General features: G+C 26.9%; 1 protein-coding gene across 1 annotated transcript; it reads right to left on the bottom strand.

Moving 5' to 3' along the window:
• Positions 1 to 10,688: 10,688 nt before the first annotated feature.
• On the bottom strand, positions 10,689 to 13,808 carry LOC130946467 (PAP-specific phosphatase HAL2-like). Its single transcript, XM_057875224.1, has 3 exons — positions 13,345 to 13,808; positions 11,830 to 12,520; positions 10,689 to 11,209 (listed from the first exon to the last, which is right to left on the bottom strand). Exons 1-3 carry the CDS (start codon positions 13,496 to 13,498, stop codon positions 10,906 to 10,908), a joined length of 1,149 nt encoding a protein of 382 aa, XP_057731207.1. The 5' UTR covers positions 13,499 to 13,808; the 3' UTR covers positions 10,689 to 10,905.
• Positions 13,809 to 14,091: the final 283 nt, after the last annotated feature.

The raw sequence follows: 14,091 nt of genomic DNA, 5'->3' as shown, positions 1-14,091 counted from the left end.
CATTTCTTGAATTTCAACCAAATTTTTGTTCTATTTTTTCTTCCTTTTACTTGTTTTCTGGATTTCAATTTGTTCTTCATTCTTTCTTCGGTATCATTTTTTTTGGATTTAATTTTTCTTTGTCTTTGTTGTTGTTATTGATTTTGGACAGAGTTAAGGTTATTCTTGTAATGATTTTGTTGTAGTAAAAGAAGAAAGGGCCAAGGCAATGGAGGTGTGATGGTTAAATTTGTGATTGTTGCTGTTGTTGAATTTTTTATTTATTTTATAATATTTGCTATTGCTGGATTGTTGATCTGGTTAGGGGTTAGTGATGAGGGAGAGCAGGAGACTAGGAGAAAGAGAGAGAGAAAGAAGCTCGGTGATAATAAAGAACGGGGTTGGGGGTTAGTGGTGATTAGTGAGGGAAAATTTTGTTAAGAACAAAATAGTCTAAAAAATATTTGTCATAAACAAAAGGATAATTTTATAACGTTTTGTAACGTTAAAGATGATTTTAATAAGAAAAAAGGTCGAAGAAGATTTTAATTTTGACCCAAGGTATTATGGACAAAAGAAATACTTAACCCAAAAATTTACATCATGATTAATTGATTATATTAACAAAACTTAAATTAGATTAAAAGTTAAAATTAATAATGATAAGTCAATTCATTTTATTTTATTTAATAATTAAAAATATATCATAAGAAATAATTTATCCTTTAATTTAGCGAGAATTAGATAAAATTTACTAAAAAATACTTCTCATAGTTCTGTAAAAAATTTATACCGAAAATAACCAACGTGATGACCAAAATAAGGAATTAATTAAGATATTTCTTTAAATGTTTGATCTTTATAAACTTGTAGTAGTGTATTTTTTCTAATTAAATAGTTATTATTAATGAAAATTGAATCATATTGATTTTTTTTATATATATCTTTTATTTAATTTTATTTTAAGATATTTCTTCAAAATCTCTCTTTACACCCCAAATTATAGAAGTACCTCATCATGGATCATACTATACTTCTCGAAATGTGTTCATTATTTTATGAAAATTTACATGAAATAATTTATAAATCAATTAATATCATTTAACTCCTTTTTTATATTGATTTTTTACTCCCATTATTTATTTGGAGGGTTTAGGATAGTCAACGACAACGATCGTCAAAGTATGCATGTTCAAAGATGGTTGGTGCTGAGAGGTGAAGTTGTGATGGCATTAAAAATAATATTAGAAAAAAAAAAGAAATAATGCTGTAAATATAATGAATTTTATTTTCAAATAAATATTTACTGAAATTGGCTAAACATTAAAAAATATAGTTTTCTTGTTAAACTCTATTTATTTCAAAGCGCGCGTTTACTTATTAGAACAAATCTAAATTAATGAAACTTTGACATAATGGTGTGTATATTGTATAATTAAACTCTAGACAATTTTTTTTATTGAAGCACCACCGATCGTTTTCTCAACACTATTTTTGTCATTTTCTTCAAGATTTCTCTACTCCATCTAAGGCATGTTGGGAAAAAAAAAAAAAAATACATGACAGAGTATAACATAATGCACAAGCCAACATTATAGACCCACGTTGATCCACTAATTTGGGAGTTGGGACTTATAAATGAGCACCGTTTTTTTGGTTTATTATATGTTAAGACAAATATTGGACCATATACACCATAATTATTCACATTTTCATTTTGATGATAAAGAAAAAAATAATAAATAAAAAGATAAAAATTGAAATAAAAAAATCGAAATAAAAAATAAAAAATAAAAAGGAATAAATTAAAAAATTAAATATAAAAAGAATTATTTTATTTTTTATCTAATTTTTTGATATAATAGAAAAGAGATCAGACTTGCTCAATTTAATTTATTTATACTATAATTTAAAAATTAAATAAAATAAAATTACTCAATTTTTTATCTAATTTTTTTATATAATAATAGAGAGATTCACTCAATTTTATTTGTTCATACTATAATTTTATTATGAAACTAACATTTTTCTATTATATAACTACAATAATTTAAAAAATATTTATAATTTCATATAAAATTAAAATAAAAAACTCTAAATTTACTAATATAAAATTTAATCTAATAACTAAATAAATAAATTAAAATATATAAAATTAAATTAAATATTTTAATATTTAAAAATATAAATTAATTATTATTAAATAAATAATATTTAAATTCTTTATGTTAGTTATGAATATTTAAAACAGGTATCATTTGATTTAAAGATTTCCCAAGCTTTAATTTGATAATGATTATATCATAGCCATAAACATGTAGGTTGTCTATAGGTTTGGCCTCACTTTTGCAAGAAGCATTGCAACGTGCAATAATTGCCATAATGGGATCGTATGGTCCCATACATTAATTTATTAATTATGCACTTCATTTCACTAGTGACTAGCTACACATGTTACGACTTACGACAAAGGCTCACATCTACTACTAATATATGCTACTATTATTATTTATATTATTTTTTGCTATTTAAAAAATTAAGCTAGATGTATTACTAATTATTCTACTACCGTTAGATATATGTCCGAATATTATATGAATAGGAAAAAAAATGCTTTTTTAGTACTAGACTCTTATCTCATTTTTTTTCCATATAATCTTTATTTAGTCAAATTTCTGGTGATAATATATAAGATCTAGATACCCGTAGTTTTGTTAGATGGAAAGAAAAAGTGTTAAAATGTATTTTTAAACTTTTAATTTTGAAAGCTTAAAAATATATTTATAGATCACCTACTAAAATGGCTTTTATATCAATAGTAATTAAGAATCAAATTAATTTTAAGATTTCAATTCCCTAAAAAGTAGGTATTTGTTAATAAGAACATATAAAAGTAATTTTTTTTTTTTACAAAAATGATGAAAATTTAAAATTTTCAATAATATTAAAGATATAAGCATTTTTCATGATTTTCTATATAAAATTATTTTATATTTTTAACAAAGTGTATATATGTTCTAAGAAGAAATTAAAACCCTTCTTATAAACTACTTATTCCTTAACAATTATGTGCGAACCATATTTTAATAAAGAGAGAATAGAAAAATGGTTTGTTCTTATTGTTTCCTTGTCACATTTTCCTTTTGTACTACATATATTGGAGATAGTACTCATCAACCAAGTGTTATTACTACATTGATACAAGTGCATGTTGAAGGAATCTTGCTACTTCACCAAGAATAATCAAAACCACTCTTTATCGCTTTTAAAAATTCCTTCCAATTGCTTTGGCCTTTCTTAGATTCAGCATTAATTCCGCCATAGACGAAGCTTTGTTTCCACAGCTTCATGTTGAATCAATTAGCAGCGAATCGTACTTATATTATAATATTAATTAATTTATTCAAGCCTATGTCGGAACTCAAATCCAGCTATCTATATATTATGCCAATGACCAAAAGAAACGTGACAACTAACATGTAATAATACGTATTCTGTTTTCTTTTTTTTTTCAAAAAAAAATAAAATAGTTGAACATATATAAAAATGGTATTACAAGCAAGGTTGAGTTGTGGTGTGCACTGAATTAGAAGTGCATCGAAAATTGTATTTGAAGTTATTCTATATAAACATATCATATGCCATATGGTATGTATTTCTAGTTTACTTGTGGGTTGGAAACACTAGCTATATAATTTAGAGGAAGTATAGGAATTTAATGGAATATTTGTACAATGTGTATAATAGAAGTATAGAGATGTCTAATTTAATATTAGAGATATAATAATTAGTATTACATTTTCTCATCAACTGAAACTTTTAAAATGAGTGGTATCATGAACTGTAGCTCTAGTTCATTATTATACGTCATTGTTTGTTTCAAACACATTTGGCTTCTCAATTGAAATATAATAATATAGTATACGCTGTTTCTTTATATATATGTTGAGATTTGAGAAAATAATATATATTTTTATATAAGATGTTTAAATGATATTTTTTTATGTATAAAATATATAGTATTTTTATAAGATTAAAATAATTTGCACTTTAGTTTATTCGATCAAAATATATCCTTTTAATAATCACTATAATTATTATATATAAATTTGTGATAATTATTAAATTAATTTAAATAATAATAATGTATTTATTATTATTGTAATAGACTTTATTTATCCTTAATATTTTATCATTCGTCGTGAAATATATAAAAGTTTTTAAATTAACTATTTTTGTAACAAGTTCGACAATTTTATATTATGTGATAAAATATTAAATAAATAAATTCATTACATTAATAAATATATATTTTATATTATTATTTGAATCAGCCAAATAATTATCACTAATTTACATGCATATATAATCATAATGATTATGAAGGATATTTTGATCAAATGGATTGAAATATATGTTATTTTAATCTTAAAAAATAGATATTTATAGAAAAAATATAAAAATGTCATTTAAAATTTTCACAGAAGAATAATGTTATTTTCTTTTATATATCTAACTCTAGGATAAATTACAGATTTATCTAAATAATAACTATGTTAAGTATATATTAAAAATAATTATTAAATCAATCACTTATATAAAAAATACATATTAAAATATAAAATATACATTAAAAATGAGTTAATACTATATATGTATTTATATTTCATATAAATACTTAATGACTTATTCTTGTGTATGGTATTCATAATATTTTTGCTAAATAATATGATGAACTAGAGAACTGGAATTAGAAGGAATAGTTAGTTAATATTATTTATGCTGAGTCAGCATTTGGCACCGGCAGTTAGTTTTCCGTTATCATCACTGTTTGATGCTATATATAGCATAACTGCAATAACTAATTCAACCCCTAACATTTCTTTTTCTCGGCAACAAACTCTACGTAAAACTTCCAAATTAAAAATCACATTATTAAAGTGAGGGCGAGAATATCCACTATCAAAGTTATGATTATTATTTCTACAATAGTGTTTAGTGCCTCATTACAAAATACAATAATATTGAATGTATTGTTCTTAAATTCCAAAAGAGATCCATATATGTTTTTTTAAAATATAAATAGCAACTGAGTTTAATTTCATCAAACTTGAGAAAAAACAAGTGTAACTGGCCTTAATTTATGAGTAATTTTACATGTATACCAAAATCAGCTATTAAAATTGACTATTAATATAAAATACATGTTAAAATATAAATATACATTGAAAATAAATTAAATTATATATATATTTGTACACTAAATTGATGGTTAATTTTAGTGATTAATTTTAATGTATAAATAGTATTTTTATTAATTTATATATTAATTAATGTTGTCTTTGCTATCAACCGAAGAGTTGACTTGTCAAAATATAGAATTAATAAAATAATAGAACTCCGAGATTAGTTGAGTAAATAATATCCCGTACCGACTCATCCATTTTGAAATATAAAATAAAAACAAGAATGGACACGATAAATGAATAGGGTGATTTTTGACTGCATGGCACAATGATAATAAAGATGACAAGGATCCAAGTGTGTGGAATTTGGAATGGTTAATGGAAGCAAAACGATTAGTCAAAATCAAAGGGGGAATTGAAGCTAAGGAGGATAAGAGTGTAAAGCGTGCATGCATGATAACTCGTAGAGTCATAGACCATAGCTATATTTTATTAAAGCGACCCTATGTATATATTATTATTTTAACAACAATGTTAGAGAACCAAAAGTATTAGTCAATAACTAGTTAAATGTTTCTGAGTGAATCTAAAATTTTTACATAAATGATATTTATATTAGACATTCACTACAAGAAATAAGGAGTTTAGTCACGAAAAAAATTGTGGCTAAATTCTAAGATAACCGTAACAACTATACATTGGCCACGAAAGAATATTTGTGGCTAATCGGGGGTTGCATTTTTAATTTACCACGATTTTAGCATTATTAGCCACAATTTTAAACATCGTGGAGACTTTCAAAGAGCCACGATTTATATATCATTGTCCACGCATAATGCCGTGGCTAAATAAGAATAATTAAATAAAAAAGTATAATTCTACTACACTTCATCCGTAGTTAATTTGTGCAGGCCGGGTTTTTTAGCCACATTTTTTGTGTGGCTAATGTTGGATTATTTAATCACACTATTTTTGTGGCTAACTCACTATATTTTTCACATACAATTCAGGACTAATTTGTGCTAATTTGCTCTAATTGAATAATTTTATTAAATTAAAATTATATTTATATATATTACATTAATAACAAAAATCAAACTTTTTAAATATATAATATCCAACATTTTTCCATAAAAAAATACTAATAATAATTCAGTATAATAATAATAATAATAATAATAATAATAATAATAATAATAATAGTCTAAACTTATATATAATAAGAAATAAAAAAATTTAATATAAATAAAATAAATTTTAATCCCTTCTAGATTAAATATATTTAAAATTTCAACTATTACTTATTAAATATATCAATTAAATGTGTAACATATCACTGGATAAACTAGACACTTTATCACTGTATTTTGGTAACAAAAATTTGTACAGAACTGTCATATCCATAACTTTTTCTCTAAAGTTTCATCCAGTTTTTCTAAATTTATCACACATCATACATTTTCAACACCAAAGACCTTTTCAATTTACAGCGTTGCTCTACGAGCCATTACACCCAAAAATCATATCAATAAATTTACGTCATTATCTCGATTTTGTCCATGCCCATCAAATTCCATAATGTCTTTTTCATCCATTTTCAAATGCCAAACTTGAATTGTCGTCCTTTTGCCAGTTGTAATTTCTTCCATAGAAGTGTCTGCAATGAATATAAAATTGAATAAAAAAAATAAACTAAATATTAGAATTCAAAAAATCACGTAAAAAAATTGAAATTTCATATACCTTTGACATTCACAACTAAAGGGTCATTATAATCTTTTCTGGTAGGTATAGTTGGTTGAGACTTATTTCACCCAAACCTTCTGCAAATTCTTCATTGTTGTTGATATTCTGTGTTATCGTAATTCTGCTAAAAGGGTCTCTTTTGAATTATATGTTTTTGCTTCACGAAAAAATCTACTAAAAAACTAACAAATAACAAAGAAAAAATCGGTATTTTGAGTTTGGAGGATACCCTGTCATATGATAGGGTTCATATAGTGTGGTTAAAGAGAGTGCTTTTAAGGTGCTGCAGAAAAGTAGGAGTTAAAAGACAACGTGAATGATGGGAAGTTATATTAAAATTTGTCCGTGATTATTTTAACTTTCCGCCAAAAACTACTTCAGAAGTTAAGAAAATTTCAAATTTTAAAAATTCAGCTTGGCCAATGTTGTTTAAATTGTCTTTTAACTTTCTTTCATCTTAAGAATATTTCTTTCATCCTACTGTTTATTATCTATTAAATATACCTTAAATTATTTTATTTTTAATACAATAGTTATTTATTTATTTTTTAATGATCAAATATAATAAAAAATTTAAATTTAAATTTTGATTTGTAATATTTTTATCTTTAATTTTTATTACAATAACAATAAACAACCAAAAAACTACTTTAATAAATATATGACCATCACAATCTCTCATTTCATGCAGTTGATAGTTGATGATTTAAACAATATACTATTATTTAATTATTTACCTAATATACATAAAACAATATAACAAGAGTTATACATTAATTAAATTTTGTAAATATTTTTACCTGAAAATTTTAATGTTTAATAAATTTTAATTACTAAATTAGTTACTAAAATTTTATTACATTAGACAAATTAATTATCAGATAAAATTGTTATAAGAAATTTTATAAATTAATTTCTTTGTTACTTAATAAAATTTCAAACTTTTATACAAGTGACTCATAAATTAATTAGTATTAATTTTTTTATCACTGAAAATAATTATAAAATAATTAATTAATAGAATATACCAATTAAATAATAGTAAAAATAAAAAATTTAATTCATAATTTCACAAAATAATTTTTAAAAAGATAATTATACATATAATAAGAGTACAGTACTCACAAAAATATATAGTATGTACTAAACCATATAAATAAAGACTAATTTTTTTTTAATTTATTCTATTTTTTTAAATTTAAAAAATGATAAATAATTTATTTTTAATAAAAACTAAAAAAATTTTTATACTTACAAATTATTGAACTTTTTATTATCTATTCAAATTATATTATTTTAGTTAAATAAATTTTATCTTTATAACTAACTCAAATATTAGAATATTATCTTTATTTTTATAATTTTTTATTTTATCTAAATTCATTTTTTTATATTTTTAGATTTAATTTCATAAATATGTGTTAATGTTAGAATATTAAAAAAATGATACTATACATTAATAAATTTATTTAAAAAATTAATTTATTCAAGACAGAATAGCCATGGTACGTTAATGTAAGCAAGAAATACAGCTACAAAAAATATTGTTCGTAGCAAAAGATTAAATTTTAGCCACTGTCGTAATATTTCGTGATAAATAGAAGACACGCTCATTTATTTTTATCACGATTTAGTGTTCGTAGTTAAAATTTGGTGGCTAAACACCGTTTTTGTGGTAGTGATTAGGATGTTTCTTCTACTAAGTATTAGAATGTTTTTTTTTTATACTAAATGAATATTCTTTTATATATTTTATAAATTTTTTATATACTAAAAATCGAGACTATTGGAAGCAGAGTTCCGTGATTCTCGTCCCTAATTCTCCAACTTATCATTCAAAATTTTAATTTGAGGTGAGAAGAAGCAATTAATATCAAATATTATAAATTAAAAACAAATAAAATTAATTAAATATAATTATAAATTAGTTAAATTATTTACTTTTGCCTGTTCACCTCTTACTTCTATATACTTTTCCTTATTTTTATTATTATTATATATATGCCTAAGCCAAAATAATAAATGGAGATATATATGAGTGTTGATTGGATGAGAATAATGTGGCCAAACCTATTGACTTGTGTTTCATACATACTCCAAATTTGAATGATTTGAAGTTTCTCATGCCTAAACCTTTTCCATAAACAATCCATTAGCTAGCTAATTAAGTAGACTTTTTTATTTTCCTCAACCTATGAGGTTGAATCTATGTGGGACTTTGTCATCATGATATTTAGTGAACTAGCACCACAAACATTAAAACAACCCCATTTTTCTTTAAGTATGTGAACGTCCAAAAAATTCTTCAAAATGGCAATAGTCACTTTCGTGGATTGTTTGTTTATTTATTAGGGTAGGAATCTTTAGCCATATTATGATATTCATAAATTAGGTTTGGTTGGATATGTATCCACTTGATGATTTAATGAAGCTTTTCGGCCTAAGTTTTGGTCAGTGGCAAACTATGACTGCAGTCCCTAGTTTAATTTTATTAATTTAAATAATAATTTTATAGTCTCCCTAAATTTGGTGTTCTTACACCCAAAAACAGCTACCGTATATTATTTATTTGATTATTTCAATAGATTTAACTTTTAAGGCATATCTCATTGTATTTGATCAATACTTCAAGTAGTTGTTAGTCAACAAAGTAATGTTTAAAAGCGGACGAGAAAATCAGTAAGAGATTCTGGATAATCATGCATTTAACCAATAATGCTTGGTTAGTTTAAATTATTTAGAATATTTAGAATGCTAAGTTTAAGTCTTGAAAGTAGAATATTTAGAATTGAGAACATTTTACTCCTTATAGTACACTGAAGTGATAGTAAAGTTGAATGAATTTTAATGTTGTATTAGCTTGCTATATAGGGATGGCAGTAGTACAATACTGTTAAATATATATATAATATTTCTCAAGATATAATTCTTCAAAACTTTTTGTTTTTCTTTCTAGAATATCATGGTCATGGCTGTAGCTAATTTTTTTTTGTTGCAGTTATTCTCTTTTTTAAGAACCAACAACTAGTGACATAATCCTTTATAATTTCTATACTGACATTGATAAAGAAAAAGATTTTATCACTTTCAAAATTGATAATGCCATTCATCTTTTTTGTATGATTTTTTTTTAATTATTCATCATTTACGTTCTTGTATTTTTTATAAAACTTTTTATTAAAGATAATTTGGAAATAACATACAGTAAAGGAGTGTGGCAAAATCACTCGTGAAAAGAACTCTCCATTAAATTTTTTTTTTTTTTGGTCTTGAACTCTCCATTAAGTTGTTTTTGTGTTTTTTTTCCCAATTGTTTTTGGATATTCTTTTGTTTATTTATTTATTTATTTTGGGCATAGCACGTTCATTTATTTGTTTGTTTTTCAACTTTGGGCGCAGCACTAATAAACCAAGATTTTTTTGGGCCTTGGCCTGTTTCAATACCAAACAAAAATGAGTTTTTTGGGCCTTGGAATGTTAATTAAAATAACAAAAAAACTTGAAAAAGAAAGGGATGGCATTTGTGGCAATATGGCATTATGGCAATGGTTGGCTTCTTATGATAGAGTCTCCATTATCCATCATTGAAAAAATAAAACTAAAAAGTACCATAGAGCTATATTATAGCCATATAGGCATGTCCTTTTGACAGATCTTCACAATCCAGTTTGAAAATCATTTTACAACTACTACTGAAAATAAATATTTCATTTCAGTAAACAACACTAGTTATTATTGAATTTGCCCAAACATATCTTGTTCAAATAAATTCTCATTAGAAATATTATCTCCATCTCCCTTCACTATTTGATACCAAAATTCCCCTAAAGGTAATATTGCTTCCCACAATGTCATATGTATCCTTCCACTATCAGTTTATTTACTACAAAAAGATAGTAAGTAATTCCTGAATTACACATAATTTTGGAGAAAAATGAGAGATAATGTACCCTTTTGGCTCTACCAAAATTTTTGCAAGAGAAAAAGAGAAGCCTCACAGATTTGAGGAGTCCCAACTGGCATAAACAGCAGCAATCAATTTCTCATGCAATGTGATCCCGGAGCACGCGATTATGCCTCGGTCGAGGCATTCTAAGTACATTCCCTTCGAGAAGTCTAAAGGGCGTCCCCCGGCATCCGTTACCACACCACCGGCCTCTTCCACAATCACAACACCAGCAGCATGATCCCATATCTTCTCCTTGTACCCGGATCTTGCGAACTTCATGAATATCTCGGCATCTCCCCGTGCGATTGCTGCATATTTTACCATGCTGTGGACACGCAACGGCTGTTTTCTGCACCAGGTTTTGAAAGAAGAAAATGAGACATTCCTAAATATATACATCCTAGCATTTCTTCCATTACTTCAATTAGTATGGGGAATTTCGTAACTAAAGAAACACTTCCAAATCCAACAGTATTTTTTCTACAAAATTTTATATTGACAATACATCGAAATTAAATACAAATTTTAACACAACAAGTACAAGTGTAAAGGGACTACACATATATAATCACTAACAAGAATACAGACTAAATAACAACAATTTAACGAAATGACTAACTCAATATATACACTAAACTACTCTAATCATTAACTTACATATCAAATTGTTAGTGAACTCTTTACCCTGAATTCTGATTAACTATCAAGAATTAAAAACTTTTCCGGCTCAAATAATTAATCTTCTTTCTAATAATATTCTACAATAGTTGATAACTAATTAATCCTAACATTTTCCTCTTTTAATGGCTTCTAACCTGCCTAATTTCAAAACCTTTAAACACCATCCCTATGTGCTAATGGATTCTCCATTAGTGCTTAAAAGGAGATATTTCCGGTCAATAAGAGTCAGTGAAATAGGCTAAAGTGTTGGATATTTGATAGAAATAGACATAGTAGAAAAGTTTGAACCTAAGTCCCACACTGTGAGCAAGTCCAGCGGTGAAGGAATGGTTTGAGTTGGCCCTTTCCACTGGTTCACAAAGAGTTGCCAATGCCGGATCATCAACGGATGAAACGCGAATAAGTTGAGCATAATTTGGCCACTCTAGTACTTTATCTCTGGAAATTAATGGTTGCAACCATGCCTCACCACTGCCTTTCCTTGCATACAAGATACAACCTTTTTCGGATGTGTCACAAACCGGTGAAGATGATTCCGACATGGTTTCATGATGATGCTGGTAATTATAATTGAGCGATTCTGCCTTCAGCGGATAATTAGGACACCCAAGAACTCCAAGAAGAGCATTTCCATCTTCAATTAAGGCCAGAGCAACGGCATACTGATCCCCGCGTACAAATCCTAATGTGCCATCAACAGGGTCAAGTATCCAATGTCTTCCTCTAAGTCCTCCAGTTGAGTTGCAGCGCCTAATGGCCTCAAGAACTTCTGAATTCCCTAGAGTTGACTCTGGACTTTGAAGACCGTAGTTGGATGCTAAGGCCAAGGACTCGTTGACAGTGTTCACGACAGCTGCCAGCAGATTTGCTGAATCATCCTTCGATATAGTTTGTATATCTTCTTCGGCGACAATGGAAACATTTTCAACTCCAAAAGTTGATGAAAGTAACCAACTGACTGTTGCTTGTACACTAAAATCTTCTCATGCAGGGATATCAAATGAAATACACAGTTAGTTAAATTTGATCAATATTTGCACCAAAAACAAAATAAAATTTGGCCATTCACACAATAACCCTTTTAGAAGTTCACAACTTGCAACAACTGATTGGTTCAGTTGACACTCAAGGCATATATATACAAAATAAAAATGCGAAACCCCCTAGACATTGATCAAGCTGATTTCATATTTGATGAGCTAAGAAGAAACAAAGTATTGAGATTTCAAATTTTCCTGCACTGTAAAAATATGATTTCCATCTAGAAAATGAGCATTACAAAAGAAACAAACTCTACCAGAAAAAGGACATATCACCATTTCAAGTGAGTAACAAAGTCATATCCTTTGTCATAGACTCATACATTGTTCTAGAGCAGAGATTCAACCACTAACTTTAAAATATACACATGTATGTAAGTTTACAAAATGCGACTTTAGCTACTTCAAAGTACAGAGATGATTTACCATACACTGATTCTAGTGTTTACAACTTACAAAATACTAAACAGCTGAGTTTCTCATCAATGATTGAGATTGAACCAAAATTGCCACTGCACTTTATTTACTATTCTAACACTTTAGAAGAGTCAAAGTTTCATTCTTGCCACACAAATTGTGAAACCACACACATAGCGTTGATAACATAAACAATGTCATACAACCTCTAAACCGTTGATATTATACCAAGATTTGCAAATCCTATATTAAATTTGGAGCTGCATTATCTACTTTAACATTTCGAAAATCCCATCTAGCAATTACAAAATTCACAAAAGGGGGATTGTAATCTCCATGGAAATACCTGCAACAGTTACAGGGGAATCATCATCCTTGGAGAGAACGTGGTCACTGTCGTTAGAAAAGAGTTTCTCTTGCACCCTCCTGCATAGGGCGCATGCCACGTGGACCACTCTGACGGCCACCTCCAATTCCTTGGCGTAGCGGTCATTCTCCATTGAAAGCCGCAAACTTTTGAGAAACCCACCTTCAGAATCAGGTGAAACTCATTGGGAACGAAGTTTCCGAGCAAATGAGAAGGAAGGAAGTGAAAACAAGAAAATGGGGTTCGTGAAACATAATAAAGAGAGCAATGTTATGTCATGCAATTCAAGAAGTGAAGAATTGTTCGTGAGAAGCGTGAGTGAAGAGGAAAAGAATCAGAGATGAATGGATTCAATGGCGGAAGAGAAGAGAAGGAAAGGAACATCGGCATTGGTCTCCAATTCCATCACGGTCCTCCACTTTTTCTCCCATTCTTGGGGATGAGAGCTCCTCCACTGCCACATGAATCTGCCACGTCATTTTCACAATTTCACTTTTTTATTTATTCATTTATTTATTTTATCTCTTTGCCAATTTTTTTAAACAAAAGTCTAGACGGGTTTGGCAACAACAGGATAATTTTTTTTAGAAATTAAATTAATAAACGAGTTTAGTATATAAATACAGATATATAACTTTTTTGTTAAATTAAAACTAATGTGTTAATTATATAAATAATAATTTTTAAATACATAAATACGGATATAATTATTTGATCAATAAAAAA

The sequence above is a fragment of the Arachis stenosperma genome, chromosome 8 (assembly GCF_014773155.1).
Source record: "Arachis stenosperma cultivar V10309 chromosome 8, arast.V10309.gnm1.PFL2, whole genome shotgun sequence".
Classification (NCBI taxonomy): Eukaryota; Viridiplantae; Streptophyta; class Magnoliopsida; order Fabales; family Fabaceae; genus Arachis; species Arachis stenosperma.
This window is presented reverse-complemented; position numbering and strand designations above follow the sequence as displayed.